General features: G+C 37.2%; 1 protein-coding gene across 3 annotated transcripts in view; it reads right to left on the bottom strand.

Moving 5' to 3' along the window:
• The window catches only part of ERMARD (ER membrane associated RNA degradation), a 90,934-nt gene that overhangs the window by 38,839 nt on the left and 31,790 nt on the right, over window positions 1–20,305 (bottom strand). For all 3 annotated transcript variants that reach the window (XM_075203464.1, XM_075203465.1, XM_075203466.1), the window contains 5 exons: window positions 18,347–18,449; window positions 17,912–17,941; window positions 11,236–11,304; window positions 1,334–1,501; window positions 768–851 (listed from right to left, as the gene is read on the bottom strand). In XM_075203464.1, coding sequence (XP_075059565.1) covers window positions 768–851; window positions 1,334–1,501; window positions 11,236–11,304; window positions 17,912–17,941; window positions 18,347–18,449 — 454 coding nt within the window. The remainder of the gene's footprint in view (window positions 1–767; window positions 852–1,333; window positions 1,502–11,235; window positions 11,305–17,911; window positions 17,942–18,346; window positions 18,450–20,305) is intronic.

Here is a 20,305-nt window from a genome sequence, read left to right as displayed (position 1 = left end):
GCAATTAAGTTAGGGAGAGAATGAATAAATACTTAAAAGGATAACTGGAACCTCCTAAAAATTCCAAAGACGCAAATTTTCTTCAATTGGAGAAAGGTCTGACTAATACCCTCTGCCATATATCTTACTAAAGGAACAACTACCCCCCACCCCTCCCCCCTCCTTTCCTCCCCCCTCATTCTATTTCATTTTATTCTATTTCATTTCACTTCAATTGTTTTTATTTTCTGATAGTAGCTCGTATCGTTCAATTACATCCATATATGCAGATATACATGATTATCTAAAATGTTTTCATGAATCTTAAATAACGCAATTTTTCAGATGTTATTACTATTTGATGTTGATCTTTAATGCCAAAATGTCATGAATATCTTAATTATTTCCGAAAACATTGGAAGATATAACAAATATATCATCTGAGAATCTGAGAAAAATATTCAATAAAAAGATTTAGAAGAAAAAAAAAAGAGAAAAGAGAAAATAATCCAATAAATTAATATGAAATAGCTTTGGAGTAAGAAAACCTAAACTGCAGACACACATATAACACATATAATATATTATACTGTATATTATATGTGTAGCTAATGTCTTAGCTGATTTAAAGTCCCCGTCTAAGTAACCTAGCACATCAGAAATATGCCTACAGATTGTGCTTCTACATTCTTTACAAAAATATATTAAACAGTGAAATCTAATGCACATTATTTCTGCAGCTATAAAAATATTCACACACCCACAGCAGAGATTAAGTATTCACACACCTGTTTTTGAAGAAGTGCAATTGGATGAAACCTTGAGTGATACGATCCAGCTGTATCAATTAGTGGATATAGCACTTTAATTTCCTGTACAATTATAAACACAGGTTTAATATCAATGTACTGGCAATTTTACATATCAACACAAAGACTTGTACATTTTTGTTTTTTATACCTATTTATCACTGGTGGGATAACATTTAGTTACCAAAGAAAATTACCTAACCTGTAATATATTGTATAAAATGAACAAATAGAATCTCTATGGACAAGAGCTATGCTTTAAAAAAGTCCTTGAAAAGTCTTGCAAATATTTACTGCTGGACTATCTGATTATCAGGATACACTCATATCAAAGTTGTATTCATAGAAATTGAAGAGGTGTTTAAGAGCAAAAGAAAGTGACACCTAAGTCACATCTTGTCAGATTACAAATACTACCTTTTATATCTGAGAAAAGTCTTTGGAATGTGATTAACATCATCCTCCCTTTTCCCAAATCCAGATAGTGTCTACATGTGTACATACAATCTTGGGAAGGCTCTACAACACTAATTACATTTTCTTACCTTGTCAAAGGAATCTTTTTCAAGCAGCTTGTAAAGGAGTACAACTGAAAACCCCAATAGCTCATTGGCAATTTGTTTAGGAAAGTCACTCAGCTGTATTTCTCCATGACTAAGGTGGTCTCTCACTCGTGGACCCTCCTGGTGGTTTAAAAAGTCCCAGATAAACTCCTGTAAGAAAGTCAAAATGATGTTACAAGCATTACAGATTGCTGTCAACAAAGCACTCATACCTGCTTGATTTGTGTATGATTTATATAAATCACCTCTCATGCAAATTTTGGAACTGTATAGTATCACATAGTTTCTAGACTATGCAACTGAAGAATATTGGTATCAATAATTGAATTATGCTGGAAAAATTGATAGATAATTTTAACTATGGATTGAAGAACAGAGGGCCTCATTTACAAAGCTTACTTACTGCACAACGCAAAAAATACTTTGGTTTTGTACCAGTATGTCCAGATAGTCATCCCAATGTTGATAAGAAACAACACACAGTTATGTATGTATGTATGTATGTATGTATGTATGTATGTATGCATGCATGCATGCATGTATGGTCCGCCGAGCACACATTAAGGTACTGCAACTACTCTTCGGATTTTAGAAGTGCATCTAGGTGGCAAACTGTTTTAAAGTGTAAACTTTAAAACAGACCCTCTTCCGGGCTGTTACCCCCGTTACACTCGGATGCCGCTTCTCTCCTCTCTGCCACCACCTACTTCTAACGACTTCACCTCCTTTACCCAGTGATTTTCCTGGTTCCAGCTATTTTTGTCAGGTCCTCCTGATGACCGCGGCCCACTTCTGGTTGAATTCCCAGTCGCGGGTGCCGTACCTCTCCTCACTGCTTGCGCCTCTCAACGCTGCTGTTATTCTCCACATTGCTGCCCTCCAGTGATGCTCCTCTCCTGACACCCACAGATGTCCTTCTCTATGCTGCTGCTCCCAATCCTCTGATGTCCCCTGGTTCCTGGACCCTTACTCCCCCTTCACTCGTCCCGGATCCCTCCCCACCCATGCCATCCGGTCCTCTCCAGCACTCATCTCTCCTGATCACCCAGCATCCTCCCAGGTACTCTCCACTCCTCCTTTGAAGTCTCCTGGCACTGCACAGACTTTCTCCCAGAGACTTTGTCTCATCTCCCGGGTATTTTATTATTCTCTTGTCTGCACCTTAGTCACTGTTTGTTTCTGTACTGTATCTATTGTTCACTGCTTTTATTGTAGGCTTTGCCTTCTATGCCTTATTTTTATTTCAATTTCTCACTCTTTTTTTTCTACTCTATTTGCATTTTTATTCTACTCTAGTTGCAGTTTACTACATCAATTGCATTCCTTAACTCTCTGTCATTTTGCTTTTCATGTCACTTTGCTTTCCGTTCATACCACTCTGTCTCATATTGCACTGCTTGCCTTGCTTTTATGCCACATCTCTCCTCACTTTCATATTAGGCTACTTTAACTCACTTTATATCATTATCCTCTTGCCTATCTCTCTGACTCCCCCTGTTCTCTGCTGCCGTCTCTCAGCTTACAGACAATTCTCATATTTCCTCTGTCCTTCCTTGTTTATCTCACCTCCTGCCTCCACTCTCTAACCTGCCTCCTCTTTTCCCCCCCGACAAGGACAACTTTCATTCTGATGATTTTATTTTCATGGATTTCTGCTGTTAATTTCAAATTTACATGGTTAATGTTTAGAATCTCCGTAAATTCATTGCCTTGTCGTCTATATACCTCAGCCATACATTAATATAGCGAATACATTTTTAATTTCTTTCCTGAAATACTACCTCTCTCTCCCACCATCCCAGGAAGAGGTTGGCATATGTAGGAGCACATGATATGCCCATCGCCATTCCTCTAATTTCAAAAAACAAAATAATTTTTTTTAAAACAAATTTAAGCAATTTTATTAGGAAATCACTCATATCCGTTTTGCGTGTCATGTTCAAGAAGTAGCAGACTGCTCCTATACCTTGTTCATGCGAGATATTAGTATATAATGATTCAACATCATAGCATGCTAATTTCGTTGTTGGTCTGATTGTGATATTGTTAATTTTCGCCAGAAGCTCTGGCGTGTCTCTGACATGAGAATTCAGGGTTATTACATATTGACGAAGATGAGAATCGACATATCTACACGTGTTTTCCGTCAGGCTACCCATCCCGGAAACGATCGGACTCCCAGGTGGATTTAATTCCTTTTTATGCATTTTGGGTAACATAAATGGTTGGTATCTTAGGATTTGTAACTTTAAGAAAGTCGTAGTCAGTCTTTGATAATACCAGCTATGCGGGGGTAATTTCTATCAGTTCACTATACTGTAATAAGAAATTAGATGTGGGGTTCAAAATTAAACATTTATAGCATTCCGTGTTATATAACTGTCGATAAATCTCCTTCAGGCATAGTGAAAGTGGCCAGACTACAATATTACCTCCCTTATCTGAGGGTTTTACAATTGTGCCATTCCACCCCTGGATTTCTTGTAATGCCTTCCTTTCTTCTCATCCCAGATTGTCCAATTCTTTGGATACTAGATCTTGAGGGCATATTGACATGTCAGGTGTAAAAGTTGATCTTTTCTGAAATTGTATAATTTGTGGATATGTCTGAGCAGTAATGTCTGACTCCTGTGTATTGGAGTCTAGTTCTTCTAATGTGTTAAGAGCTTGTAATTCTTCTTGTGTATCAAATCAATTTTCACTTATATAATCCTTATTAGCATCCGTAGTGACCATTTGATTATCATTGTGGCTGCTGAAGAATTTTTTAAGGAGTAATTTCCTAGAGAACAATCTTAGGTTCTTCTCCCATTCGAACCTATCCAGGGACTTTGTTGGGGAGAATGACAGGCCTATACTTAATAACTGAATATGTAGGTGGTTGAGTATTCTCTCTGTTAAGTTAATAACTCTTAGTGAGTCTTCTAGTAACATAGTTTCCTGTTGTTCCTCCATGAGTATGGTAGAGCATCTTGCCTTATATCTGTTTTCTCTTTTCTTACGTTTCTGCCCTCCCCTCCGTATCGGTCTGTACTTATTCTTCCACCATCATCGTGGTTTTTGATAGTGTTCCCTAAAAAATAAATCATCAGAGATTGTTCCCCTCTATTCCTAGGTGATCGATCTGTGGATTCACTCTAAGAAGATTCCACTTCTGATGTACTGTATATTGATGTGGATTTTTTTGATTTTAATTTATCCCATTTAAATACTTTATTTTGAATACAATCTTGTTTATCACAGATGAATTTAGTATGTTTCTTTTCTGTTATATGTTCTATAACCGTTCTATAACCCAGCAGCAATTTTTCATCATAATTACTATAAATTCGATGGTCTATAGTAACTTTTGATCAATAAGAAACTCCTATACATGAAGCATGAAATATGGAGATATATATGAACTAATCTTAGTTTGGATGTCAGAACCGATGGAAACTCGTTTGATTGTACTTTGTGACGATGTACAATAATAATCAAAACACACACAGCTAATAAACAACTTTATTTTAAGGTGGTAACATGAATAAAAATTACTAATATCCATATTCAATTGAGCAGTGAGGTGGCTGGGTAGCCAAGCAGAGCAGATCTGCTGTGTGTAACACTACTGCAGAACAATGGAGATCTAGCAACCAATCAGCAGTTAGCCATTCATCTTAACAGTTATCCAATAGTATTTTCAATTTTTCTTTTTAAATATTTTGCTAGTTTAGTATTATAATAGGCGATATGATTGCTCTCTATTTTTAATGTATATCATTAAAGCGTAATGAATATTTTAATTATTATAGAAAATACATTAAGTCATTGAGTGCCTGATATATACACATTTTCTTTTTGCCTTTTTTGAATTCCAATATATGTGTGGGTACACCTCCCTTCATAAAAAGAAACTGGATATAGCAGTCATAGTCTAATTAAACAATCGAAAGGACACATGACTTTTCTTAGTGCGGTGTTAGAATCTGTATCCTATTTTCATGTACCCTACATAATTCTTTTTGGGACACAGATGCCACCCTTCTCCAGGACAGGTACCTGGATGATTAAGTGCAATGGAGCTATTACAGAGTTTCATGACCACTAACACCAAAAATTAAAGCTGCTTTATTTAAAGGCACAGTAAAACTACTCTTTAGTTTCCTTTGTATCCGTACATAACAATGAAAATAATAATTTATAAGAAAAGCTCAATTAAATCTATATAATTCATCTTATAAATGTTCACTTTAGAGTCACTATTTTTGTCTCTATAATTTTGTCACAATAATTTTGTAAAAAACCTTTCCCATTGTAACATAGGGGTTTGAATGAATGTCATCACTTATACAGCATTGCTGGAAAGCTTGTCAACTTTTTAGAATTTTCTGAATTTCTGCATAAATGTGACTTTAAATGTGTTCAGATCTTCATCTCAGTCCTAAAAACTAGATTTAAATTAAAGAACTCAATAAGGGGGCCATGCTTGGCAGCCATCCCCGCAGGACACTTTCTTCTTGAGCTCCTGTCTCATAGAACATAACATCCAACTTAATCAGAGGTTTCCCTGTCCCAAACTATCCTAATTCAGCTGAATATTGCTCACCGATGCATTGAGAAGGTTGCTAGCCAAATTTTTGCTGCCATCTGGCACTACAGACCGATAAACTACCACACATCTGCCAGTGACCTAAAAAATATGAAAAAAATTCATCCAGAACCCACCGGATATCATAAACCTACCATCTGCCAAAGAAACACTACAGTTGGTGACATTGGGCCTGTTTTATTAAGGAAAGTTTAAGAAAAAATTGAGTAAGTTTTCTGGACAAAACCATGTTGCAATGCAAGGGGTGCAAATGAGTTTATTATTTTGCACATAAGGAAGATACTGGCTGTTTTTTATGTGGCACATAAATACTTTGTAGCTTATTTGTACATGGAAATTTAAGGTGATCTAGGACATCCCCTACCCCAAATATAAATCTGCTATCACATTTTAAATTTCACCTCCTCCAATGCAACATGGTTTTGCCTTACTTGCTTACTTTTGCTTAACTTTCTTTAATGAATCGGGCCCATTGTCACCTAAAGTATACCTGGCACATCAAATACACAGAAATACAAAAGTGGACCATGAAGAAATCTGCAGTTTACAGAGTGCATTAGAGGGGCCCAAGTCTAAGTGTGAGACATGACAAATAATTGCAGCATAAGATAGACCCAGTGGTGAAACTCAGTTTATCCTGCAGTCGGAGGTCACACATCAATGATCATTTGCAATTAGTTAATATCTGGAGAACAAGAAATCCAACTTCACTACAATATAAATGTCTGTCCAAAACCGATGAAATCGCTTTCAAGACTTGACTATCTATTAATTTTTAAGTCATTAATAAATAAAACCAGTAGAACTGGTATCGAAAACAATAAGTCTACCCGATCATACTCAAATTTGGGTGGTAATTGGAGACATGGACTCTAAGGAATTCCATAAATAGTGGAGGTTCCTTACAGATTTAGCAAATTCCACAAAATGTCACGTTAGATGCAGCTATGCCATCACATGCATATTCAAATCAGGAACATAGGGATACTACCCTTCTGTTTTAGGAAGCAGCAAACAAAATCTTATCTGGAAGCGCAGAAAGATTTAACAGATGCATTTAAAAAATTTTGAAGGATAATCCGACAGCACAAAATAAAATGATATATCAGCAAACAAAAGCACACTTCAATAATATTGTACTCCACATGTGAAATAGATACCCAAATAAGAGTAAATTATTTTCATAGAGTTGGTAATGTAGCGCAGGCAAAGTTTATGGCCCGCACATGTGCACTAGTGCCAAGGACTGCTAAAGAAACAGGATATTTCCCAGCAGACCGAGGGGAGAAGCAGTTGGAAGAAAGAGGAATTACATCAGACATGGAGAGGGCAGTTAAGAGTAAGGGGAATGGCCTCTAACAGACAGAAAATAACTGTGTAGAGAGCCAGGACAGGGCTGTGGCATTGAGACAGTGCGTTGATAGGAATATAAATTATGCAAGACAACTCCAGCTGAGAGAGTCAGGACATAAAATCGGGTACAACATTTGGCAGAGGTGGAAGCAACATCCCCTGCGAAAGACAGCGTGGCTGAAGTTCAGACAGGGAGCGATGACAGCTTAATGCCAGTTCGTGGATCCAGTGTGCTTGTGGAGAACAGAAGCAGAATATTCTTGAGGAGAAAGGGCATCTTGAACCTGGTGACAGAGCCTGGAAGTGATAAGTTACCTGTATTTCCTAATTATTGTATGGGACGGAGTTTAATACGCAGTATATATTACTGTAGGAGTTAGTGAGGGAACAGGTGGGGAGACCCGAAGATAGTAAGCCCTTTTTCTGGACTTTGTTTGCGACGAGGGCTAAAAGTAGGGATAGGTAGAATTAGGGGAAAGGACTGTGTTAATTAAAGAGGACCCAGTTTACCCTATATTCCTATCTGGAACCTGTGCTGTGCCATAACTAATGGATGTATCAACTGTCAGTCAGTGATTTTTATAGCTACCGGTAATAGCATTATAGTATTGGAAAGAACCAGATGGAGTTTATGTGAGGACAATTTCACCTCAGAGAGAGCAAATAATGCACCACGGTTAAGACGAAAGTATTTTGGGTAGATATTGCTAAATTGAGCGAGGAGAGTATTGTTAAAGTGCCTGATTTTACTCCGCTACAAACAGCTAATTTGAGTGATGTCATATTGCGCAAACTGAACTTTACTATTGGATTTACAGTTGAATTAACAGTAAGCTGGTGGGACTTTATAATTAAGTGGAGGGCCCTCCATAGTTTAATTTTGCATAACCTAATGTTCATATGTTGACATTTTTTATGCTTACAACAAATGTTAAAATGTTTATGCATATATCTGATGTTGAAATGTAAATTGGAGAAGTTTAGATTAGCCAAAACCTGTGTATTGCTGCTGCTGTAATCAAAGTATTAAGCTAATATATAAAGTAAATACTTCTTACATGGGAGAGAAAGATTATAAAAATACTTCACTGAGGTTTAAATTGTGACGTGTTGATAGTGAAACTTATTTTATGCTAGTCTGCTGGTTAGAGTAACTCTTAGCAATAGATTATAGTAGATATTCTCCATATAGCGTTTATTTTTCTAATAAAAGACAAACTTGACACAAAACCCAGTTTTGAAGGTCTGCACTAAACAATAAATGTGCCGGCGAGGCATTCAAAATCCACCATGTAGTATGGCCATTGCTTTTATCGTGTGCCTGTGGTATTGAAGTAGGGGGCAGCGGGTTACTGCGCTAATAAATATTCATAGTGATAGGATATTCTACGCTGTCAGTCACACACATTTAAAAAAAACAAAAAACACACAGTTGCTTGGGGACGGTGAGAAACGGGGTGTTATAGTAATAAATCAGGAAGGCTACTTTCCAGTCTTATAAGGAGAAAGAATGAACTATAGTATAACTGCTCTCGGGAATAAACAAGGGAATTTCATGTAATAAAGTGGTGACATGTTGAAAGAGTGCTGCACTAATCTATATGACCAAGGTCTAATAAGTCTAAATAACAAAGAACATTTTTGGAACTCTATTGGTTTACCCCAAATATCAGCTGACCAAATAGAATTTCTTTTAGCACCCATATGCACAGGGAGTAACAAAAACATTCAAGACATTGAAACCTCTCAAGGCGCCAGGCCCAGAACGGTTTACTGTAGAATTCTACAAGATCCTTACAGGTGAATACTTACAGGAGTTCTATAATGATTCAAGATAAATGTTCCCAATACACTTTAACTCTGTAATCATAAAAATATTGAAAAAACCTGGGAAAAACCCAGAACTACCAGCATCCTACAGGCCAATCTCATTACTTGATGTAGATTGTAAGATCTGAACAAAAATCATAGCAGTGAGACAAACTAGTTATTCCCAGTTGATGGGACATAGAGATCACACATAGAACAGGTTTTGTATTGGGGGTGAAACTCCGTCACGTAAAGTTTTGTTTGTACTTCAACGCCTAGGATCAGCCGGAGATGCAAATGTATTACCATTGTTGGACGGAGAAAAAGCGCTTGACATGGTCACGTGCGATCATTTATGTGAGACTTTACAGATTTGGGTTTACAGTTGAAGTCATTCAAATTCGACAAACTTTATATAATAAACGTTTAATCCAAATATTAACTAACGGTTATCTATCGACCCACATTACTGTTTTCCATTTATCTTCTGGCTCTTTCAGATAGTCTTTAGCAAACTTTAAAGAGGCAGCAATGTTCTTCTTGAAGAGTAGTGGCTTTTCCCTTGCTATCCTTCCACGCAAACTATTTATTTAGTGTTTGCCTGATGGTGGACTCATGGACACTGACAGTAGAGAGAGTCCTGCAGATCATTTGACATTACCCGGGGGTTCCTTGTGATCTCCTTGCTATTGGAGTGATTTTTGCTTGACGATCACTACTGAGGAGAGTAACAATGGTTTTGAAATTTCTCCATTTATATGCTATCTGCCTGACAGTGGATTCAAAGTCTTTTAAAATCATTTTGCAACCTTTTCCAGCCTGATGAACATAAACAACTCTTTCTCCGATGTCTTCAGAAATCTCCTTTGATAGGGCCTTGGTATGTGTTCACAAACCTGTGTGGGGAGGATCAGTCTTTGGTATTAAAGATTCACGTTTATGTTTTTAAAATAGGGCAGGACCACCCAAACTCACAACCGATTGTCACTACTGACTAATTATCCCCTTAGCTGAACTGAGAATCCTAGATGTTCACATCATTTCTCAGACAAATACATTTAATGTTGGATCATTTGGGTCACTAAATTAATGAAAAAGTGTGTTATTTGATGTGGTTTCATTTAGTTGGTTCTCTTTATCTTTTAGGACTTAGATGTAAGAAGATCTAAACACATTTATTGTCACAGTCATGCAGAAATTCAGACAATTTCTGCATATATGTCCTTTAGAGTCGCAAAATGACAGATACCAGAGAATAGCTAGCACTTCTGTAGAGAACAAATGCCACACGCAACGTCGAGTACCACACAAGGTGATTTTTCAAATTGTATTTAAGATTTATTGACAGATTTGAACAAAGAATTGTAGACAAAAAGGGCATCAAAAAGGGCATCTGAAGCAATGACGCTTATTAACATAAATCCTGTTTATCTGTTTCATAAGTATAGCCCTCATGATATTCAAAAAGGTCATTGCTTGCGGATTTCTATACATATACATAGGTAATAGTATTTGTTTTATTTTGTGAATAGTCCAATAAAGACAAATCCTCAAACATGACCAGTTGAGGACACACAAAAGTAGTATCACTAGTGATTTTTCAACTGCAAAAAGATCACTAAACAGCACAGCTGAAAATATCTTCCTATAGACTCCCATTTACTCTTACTGAAGGATGTCACATCACAGTTTTTTCTCTAGTGATCTGCAGTCTGCAGTCAATAAATGTTGACAGTGATGTAGCCCAATGACTAAAAGACTACTGGAAAAAGCAGAGCTATTAAAATCAATGGTATTTGATAAATGCATAAAACATAAGTATACAGTTAAGAAGCTATTTGTTACAGTTAAGTGTGACACTATTTGTAGCTACTTTTTATATTTTTAAGCCAAACTACATATTTTCAGAAGCAGAAGATCACTGCGGAGTAAAATCTCTCTCATATGTCGGTTAGCAAAATAAGCTCAGCGGTTTCCACTGTGGAAAACCTCAGCTGAAAAAACACTACTGTGACACTATCCAGGCCTGGAAGTCATTTTGTTTAGTCAGCTATGCCTCATATACCCCCCAAACCCGACATTCCCTTTCAGGGCACATTTCTTTTTCTGGCTGTCAAAAATAAACACTTACCATAGCTGGTTCCCCCAGGGTGTCTGGCACTTTGTTATCAGAAGCATTGTTTAAATGCTTTGACAATATCTAAGGAACAAAGCAATGGTCCCGTTTAAGCACAAATCAGAAACATAATAGACATAAGCTTGGTAAACTATACTTGTGAACTGTACATGTCTGTAAAATATACAGACAGAAATGGTAAATAAATATTATATAAAAAATATAAAATATTGTACAAATATCACATAATTATGTAATATGTTAATATATAAAAAGAGGGAAGGCTTTGGCTTGCCAATGCATGGACTAAGTATTTGTGGTTTCAAGCTGTGGACACTGTTTTCTACTATGAAATATGATTGAACTTAGATCTGGCGATTTTACACTCAGGATGAGCCTTTTTGAAAGCAACAAATAGTTCATTCAAATTAGTTAATATCAAGCACTTTTGTTTCTGAACTTCATCATCATCATCATTTATTTATATAGCGCCACTAATTCCGCAGCGGTGTACAGAGAACTCACTCACATCAGTCCCTGCCCCATTGGAGCTTACAGTATAAATTCCCTAACACACACAGAAACAGACTTAGGTCAATTTTGATAGCAGCCAATCAACCTACTAGTATGTTTTTGAACTTTAATGCCATCTAACGTAACTGTGAACCCACAACAGCAACAGGCCGCTCGCATGTTATTTCCGAGAAACTGTGTGCAGAAATCTTAACTGCTTAAAAAACATTGAGCTTAACAAAGTAAGCAAAGTAATAGATTTCCTTAAGGAGTGTGTAAAATTATGTTATTTAGATGCTGCTTTATTTAACTCGATCCCTTATAAGATTCAAAAAAGTAAACTTATTATAACGCATGTTTAACACATTTGTTTTAGTGTAACTTTGTTCCCCATGGAATATCAAACTCCATTTTTTTTTTATAGTTACTCCTCAGAGTACTCCGTATGCATGCAGTGAATTTGAAATTGCTATCATGTCCCCCACCAGAGATATTAGAGGTCAATTTTAGTGAAAAACAAGCAATTTCAAAGTAAAAAAAAGTAGACAAGATAACTCAAAATTTGTTTGTCAAATCTTTGGGTATATAGCCATTACCTAAAAAAATTACAACTATGAAATTTTATTCCTTTCCACTGAAATAAATTTAAAAAAAATTAACTTTTTTTTTTTTTTAAATCTGCCAATTAAATTTGGCCTTAAATTTTAGTCATAAGGAAGAGAAGCAGGGAAATAGCTATAATGACAAAAATGTAGTTTAAAATGTGCTGAAAATAATGTTTTTTATCCCAGCTTTCTATGACTTTTCTGAGCTGATATATTGCATTTACCCCAAATGTTAGCAACCACGAAAAATGTTATGTCATGATACAAAAATGTCCACCATCTTCATGTGAAGGTAAATAAAAATAAAGATATAGTGGTTTGTAACTACTAACTTACAGGGGTCATCACACACACAAAATATTTTTTTTCTAAAATAAGCTCAAGCAACCAGGGCTGGACCACTCCATATGGATTGACCCATTCATTAAATGTTTTGAAGGAATTGTGTATTATACTAGTAATAGACATTCAGTGGGTATGCCAAATCCTATTTAAAACAGCATGTCTTGAGGGGGCTGTGTGTTGTTTCCAATCAGCCACAAGATGGCAGATGGTGGCCAAGATCATATGTCTTATCAATTTAATCTGATGATGGGTGATGGGTGGAACTCCAACAGGTAAGAGGAAATACCTGGGAAATCAGGTAACATCTACTTGTAGTATAGTGAATATTACATTTTTGATCTGTTGCCAGAATGTAAAAAGCTTTGGGCAGTGGTACATCTGTGGAGGAATCATCCCTATGTAGGGCAACCTCTCCAACACCTGTCTGGGATATCTTGGTTGAGCTTAAGTTGTCTTGGTAGTACCAACAATAAAATAGCTTGTATACATTCCCTTTTATTCTAATGGAAAAGGAGCTAGAGGCTGCATTCTCTTTAATTTCAGTCCAGACCTTGTCATCCAGTCTCTCTCTCCGAAATCTGCCTCTCTTGCAAGTCTTTAGGGGTCAATTTTAGTACTTTGAGAGTAGGTACCTGCTACCAAAGGCTAAGCATTAAGTGGTAAGGGGTCTGCTAGATATGCGACCCTTGATTTCACTATAGAAATGCCTAATTAAATTTAGCCTGAATGTCAACACATGCCTGATGCCACCAGGGCTCAAACAAATGTAGAGACGACTTTATTGAAGAGTTGTGTAATAAGAGGTATGATGAAGCTATTGCTCAGAGATTATTGGTACAATCACAATTAGCCAGGGAGTGACATATTACGGGGTGGAACAACAAAGCTCTTGGGCAAGGCCGTGGGAGCCAGAGGAGGGAGAGACCTCTTTCAGACTCTGCCAGTGTCCATTGCTGTGGTCTTTGGGCTGTTCCACAAGCTACTTTTAGTGAGATGCTCTGTCATGAAACTAGAAATTCTCAATGGCGCAGTATAATGTTGTAAAAATTGGGGGATACAGATGGGTCAGGTTACAAAAATAATAGTGCTATCAAAATTAATGTGATACCAAGACTGACATGGAGTAAGGGTAGGTACACACTGGAGCGTTTTCGTCCAATAATCAGGCAAATCAGCCGACATACGACCATTCACTCGGAAGTCGGGTTAGTGTGTTTAGCAATACGATAGTCGAAAGTCGTTACAAAGTGTCAATTTCACTTGGTTGGTTGTACGGTTTAATATTTTCCGACCAATCACTGACCGATCGTGTAGTGTGTATGCACTCATGCTCACAATCTCCATAGAGTTTACAGAGTCTGGCTCTTTTCAGTTGATGCTAGCAAAGAATGTTCCGGTGAATAACTGTAGAGAGTACTATAGAAGGAATAATTAATTTGTTCATTCTGAGACAAAATGTTTCGCTTCAGAGTCACAGAAGCTAACAAAATTCGTTAGGACATGTGGATAGCTATAACAAGGCGGTTTTAATCAGTGTGACAAGAATGAATGAATGAATATTTTGCTGTCATTCTCCGAAGACTAGAGGACCAGATGAAGAGCACAGATCTAAAAGGTAAATTGTGTCAGTGTGTATGCATGAATCACCAGACTGACCGGGACCTTGAGTCGTAGATACAATCGTTTGAGATAACACGTTGGTCAGAAAATTTTTCAGTGTGTAGCTTGCCTTACTTCATAAAATAAACCTGGAAGAGTTGGTGATATTGTTTGCTAATGTGAGATACTTGATCTTAGAAGGATTACACTGCACCAAGGAGACTCATCACATCACAGATATAGACGTCTAGAACATCCATTTTCTGGGGGTTAATTCTATACCTTTAATATTCTCCATATTGTTCAATTTCTTTGAAAAGACGAGGAACTGATATGTTTAAATCTGCCACTGTTTTGAGGACATCTGCCGTATAAAGGGCAATTTTGTTTCCGTGCCACCCACCATTATACCTACTTTATTGAGTGGAACATATTCTTGGGGCAAAAGGATCCATGAATAGAGCAGAAATCACAAATCAAAAATGACAGTGTCATTCTTGTCTCATACCATTGACGATTCCAAAGGGGAAGAAGTAACTTTATTTGCTGAGAAAGTCAGTGGGGAAATGGTATAAAACCGATATCCCATCAAGGAACTTTCCAGATTCCAGAGAATGCCACAGCACCCTAATCATTAATGGCCAAGAAATGCGGTTAAATGATTTTTCAGTGTCTTGCATCAAGACCAAGGAAGGGAACTTCAGCTCATAAATAGAATGGACAAGACCAATAGTTTGCCTGGTATTATCCCTGATAAAACTGAATTGATTTGGATGGATCAGCAAAGAAAGAAGCGGATTTAATCTATCGGCTAATATTTTGGCATATATTTTAAGATCAACATTAAGTAATGGTATGGGTCTATATTCTGGACCCTGTGCAAGATCTCCTCCTGGCTTTGTAATCACCAGTATGTTGGCCAAGTTGGTTGTTTAATCAAGGAAGTCCCCATTAGTATCTTGTTATAAAAAGTCCATTTCAGCAGGGTTATATGTTACGGGACCATTAGCTCTCTTTTTAACGGTGTCTATCAGACAGAGTGCCCTCTTTTGCCTTGGTTCAGTCACCAACATAGAACAAGCCTTATATTAAACAATGACACTGTCATTTAAAAAAAAAATAATAGCAGTTTTATGTGAAAAAAGAGAGCGTTAACCGTGAAGGGATTCAATCTGAGAAAGAGGATTTCTTTATTTTGCGATTGAAAAGCGGAAATTTATCCCTCTAAAAATGATATGTCCTGTGCTGCTAGTTTCTTTGCTGCTGATGTTGTGCTAATTAATCTACTTCTTATCGTGGCCTTGTGGGCCTCCCATATGACTACTGGCACAACTACTGAGTTCATATCAAATTAGTCAATAATTGAGTTTTTAATCTCTAGAAAGGTAGAGTTATTCAAATAAAGTGAATCATCTAACCTACATCTACAGCACTGGATGGAGGGGGGAAAATTTGCTCATGTCTAAAAGAATGTATACTAATGTATGGTCTGTCCAGGAGCAGGGCCTTTGTGACCATGTGCATTAGCGAATATGCAATAAATATACTATGTATACATGAGTAAACTTGATGGGGAGCTGAGAAGGGACTATAATCTCATGTTGTAAAATGTTTTAAGCATCAGGAGACATACAGGTTAAGCTGTTTGAGGAGACCTATAAGTATTTGCGAGTCTCTGGATGGGGTAGATTCTAATTTGCCCGAGGGAGTAACTGTCTTATTTAGCTTTGGGTCTAAAACTGTATTGAAGTCACCACCTATAATGATGTGACCTTGCGCAACTTGCTCAATGCACCCAAAGACCATGGTAAAAAAGGGGCCCTGCCGTTGGTTTGGAGCAAAAATACGGACTAGTGTGACAGTTTTGGAACAGAGTGTGACAATCATTATTAAAAAGCACCATTGAGGATTGGATAGAGATTTCATTGGAGTAATCGGGATTTTGTTGTTTATTAGAATTGCCACTCCATATTTCCTGCAGGCATCAGTGGTGAAATGGTCAGGTACATTTTACAGCAAACACTTTATTTAATTTATATGTCTAGCAGCAGTTTTTGTGAATATAGTGCAACATTGCTATTAATAAAATAACAGGGAAATTTTGTTAGGTAAATATGACTTTCCTTTGGAGATTTTAAAAGAACTACTAAATTGGAATACAGATACAATGAATGTAATTCTACTAATATGCCAATGTTATACTAATGTTTCCTTATTTGATGTTGAAGACTCTGCTAAAAAATGTGAAAGTTCTGAATTGATATCGTCTTCAAATTATTATCCCCTACATCATATAAATTCATATATTGAACTCTCCTCCACCTGGAGAGTTGGGACGGGGAAGGAGAGGGCATGGAAAAGAAGGCAGAGTACACTAAAGGTGTGTTTACACAAATGCGGCTCCAGAGTGCCTCAACTTGACCAGTCTTGGACCTCTAACACACTTAATTTCTACATATTATGTTTGTGAAAATGGTACCTCACATTATTTGTAGTTGGTGAATCAAAAATCACTATCATGCAAAATAAGGGTGCTCCATCTTAACATTTTTGGTTTGTATTTAAGTGTTTATAGTACAAGCTTACACAAATCTGTTGGCCAGTTCATAGAGAATTGTGTCCTGCATGTCATGGAGGACTCAAATAGAACAATTTGCTTATGAGACATAACTGCAAATAAATCTTAAATAAAGAATGTTTAAATTATGTATTCAGAAGTATACACAATACTTTATATTTAGCTCAAATGATGGAGGGAAAAGTATGTGCTTTTTTGCACACAGGGATATTTTTCAATAAAGTAGTTAAATGTTAAATTAAACCTTAAATGTTTACATTTAAATTTAAATGTGAATGTGTATTCTTAGAAAAAAGGTATGGCGTACTGGAGTGTCAACCTTGACATTATTTACTATTATGTTCTAAAATACATTGAATAAAAATATGTTACATGTATTAAAAAAAAAAAAAAAAAGAGAAAGAAAAAAAAAAAAAGGTAAAAAAACCCCATGACTTTCTTTGTCATATTACCACGGTAAAACTCTTAGGGGTAACTTTATCAAGCTGCGGATTTGAAAACGTGGAGATGTTGCCTATAGCACCCAATCAGATTCTAGTTGTCATCTATTTAGTACATTCTACAAAATGACAGCTAGAAACTGATTGATTGCTATAGGCAACATCTCCACTTTTTCAAACCCGCAGCTTGATAAATTTTTCTCTTAGAATCACTTATGAAAATATTCAGCAATGGGTAATTTCTGTGGTGCAAAATGGCACTAGAACAAAACATTAAAGATAATGCACCATAACAATGAGTAACTCTTAAGGGCAGATTTAATAAAGCTTTAGTAAATCTACCCGTTGGTCTCTGTGTGCCTGTTTAGGCAATTCATTTTTTTCTTTAACTGTTATTATTATATTATAATGAAGTAAAAAAAAAAAAAAAGAATGTAAGCTTGAAATTTGTCTTTGGGACACAATTAAGCAAATATTATTTTTCTAGTGTTATTTAACAATGTGCAATTCAACAATGTGCAATTCCATTAAAATAAATAATTACAAATTATCACATACCGTACATTCAAAGCTAAAACATTACAAACTAGATTAAAAAAAATACAGCTTACCTCATCAAAGGTTGTGTATAGATTGGTAGACTTGAAAAGAAAAATTAAAAATGTAAAATTATAACATATATCAAGGTTTGTCATTTCACTATGTGTAACATAAAGGACCTTACTTTAGAATGACTAATCAATGCAGTTACTTAAAATATTGTTTATAATAATAATAATAATAATTATATACACAAAGGACAAGTTTAGGTAGCCTGTGTGGTAATTGTGGCCCACCACAGCTTTAAAATGGGCCTCAAGCAATTAAACCTCTGCTTCAACCTCTATGTTGAAGCAGTAAGACATTGAAAAACTGACTATTAGTTCAAATGTTGAAATCCAGTTTCACTGATAGGAACACAGTTGGCAACTATATAAAATTGAAAAACCACACATGGCTTTATATTAAATAGAGAATTAAATGTTTGAAATTCAAAACATACTCACCTCTGCTGTGAGCATCCTATCTGGGCATTCATTAACGGACGTAAAGATCAGTCGCAGACTAGTTTCAAGTTGTGAAAGTAACAAAATAGCACAGTCTGCGTATCTGTGTGGAAAAACATTAGCTGTATCAATCTCCTGATTAAGGTGGTCAATGATTTGATCACCGCTAAATATAAAGGCCATTACATCTCTCTGCTGTGTTTGACACTGTTGACAACTTTCTTCTCATATAAACACTTGCTTGCTCTTCAAAACACTATCACATACTTGTGCTCAGCCTAATTATCAAAAGGTACTTTTAGTGTTTGTTTTGTCTGGATCCACCCATTCTCTGCTTTCTCTATTATATGAAGTATCAAAAAGCTGGGCGCTAGGTCCTCTACTATTCTCAACCAGTTCCCTTGGAAAACTAATAAACTCATTTGGATTTCAGTATCATCACCATGCAGATGACAGCCAAATATAATATCTTTAATCTCTCACCATCTGCCTTGGCCCATGTACAGAAAGTCTCTCTGTAATTTCATGCTTGATGTACACACGCCATATCAAACTCAATTTTTCAAAAACTGAGCTAATATTCCAACCAGTCAACAGAAGCTGCCTATTTGACATCCATATCTGTGGACAAGACGAAAATAAAGCCTACAACTAAAGCTCACTGCTTAGGTGTCATCCTTGACTCACAACTGTCCTTTGTTTCCCACATCCAGTTTGTATTCAAATTCTGTTACATATATCCAGGGGAGGGCTGGCAAACTTCAGCCGACTCAGCAGCCTATTTTAAAGGAAAAAAACGTAGGTGGCCCAGTGACCCAGCCCAAGGAAGCCCATTATGGGACCGGCACAGGGCCTGCCACACAGCCCAGCCTGCCCTGCATATATCTAAGAAATATTTCCAGAAATCACACATATATCATAAAAGACACAGCATAAAACATACACTCATCATTTCTCACTTTGACTTCTGCAATTCTCTCGTTACTGGTATTCCCCTAACCAGACTGTCACCTCTCAGCTGTACCCAACATTTGAGGCTCTCATTTACACTCATTACCTGCCTCCATTCCCAATTAAAGGACTAGTTTCATGCTGCACCCACTCTGTGGAATGTCCTCCCTCGCAAAACAAGATTCTCCCCTTGTCTCCAAACGGTCCTTGAAAACTCATTTATTTAGGCAAGCTCAGGGACGCCGAGAGGGAAGGGGGAGCTGGTACTAATTACCCGGGCTTGAGCATGGCAGGGGGCCCGGCCCTCGCTGCCAACAATTTTTTTTTTTCCTTTAAACTAAATTTTTTTGCTTTTTTCATTTTTTTTTGCGGCGGTCGTTGGTGGGGGGAGCAGGGTAGTTAAAAAATAAACATAATTACGTTATCGCAGCGCCGGCGTCCCTCCTCTCTGCTCCATTCAGAATGAATGCCGGGCGTGACGTCATCATTTCACGCCCGGCATTCAGTCTGAATGGAGCAAAGAGGAGCAGGGAGGACCAAGGAAGAAGAGAGAAGAAAAGGAAAAGGTAAGTAAAGGGAGGAAAATGGGGGAGGGCATGGCACAGTGGGGTTAAAAAATGGGGGGGTTGGGGATGGCACAGAGGGGTTAAAAAGGGGGGCATGGCATGGTGGGGTTAAAAAACAGAGCAGCACGGCACAGTGGGGTTAAAACACAGGGGGAGCATGGCACAGTGGGGTTAAAAAACCCCGGGGAGCATGTCACAGTGGTGTTAAAAAACAGGGGGGCAGCATGTCACAGTGGGGTTTAAAAACAGGGGGCAGCATGTCACAGTGGGGTTAAAAAACAGGGGGGAGCATGGCACAGTGGGGTTAAAAAACATCGGGGAGCATGTCACAGTGGTGTTAAAAAACAGGGGGGCAGCATGTCACAGTGGGGTTTAAAAACAGGGGGCAGCATGTCACAGTGGGGTTAAAAAACAGGGGGGCAGCATGGCACAGTGGGGTTAA

Source organism: Mixophyes fleayi, chromosome 3, assembly GCF_038048845.1.
Source record: "Mixophyes fleayi isolate aMixFle1 chromosome 3, aMixFle1.hap1, whole genome shotgun sequence".
Classification (NCBI taxonomy): domain Eukaryota; kingdom Metazoa; phylum Chordata; class Amphibia; order Anura; family Limnodynastidae; genus Mixophyes; species Mixophyes fleayi.
Note: the sequence above shows the minus strand (reverse complement) of the source record. Positions and strands in the feature narration are given on the sequence as shown.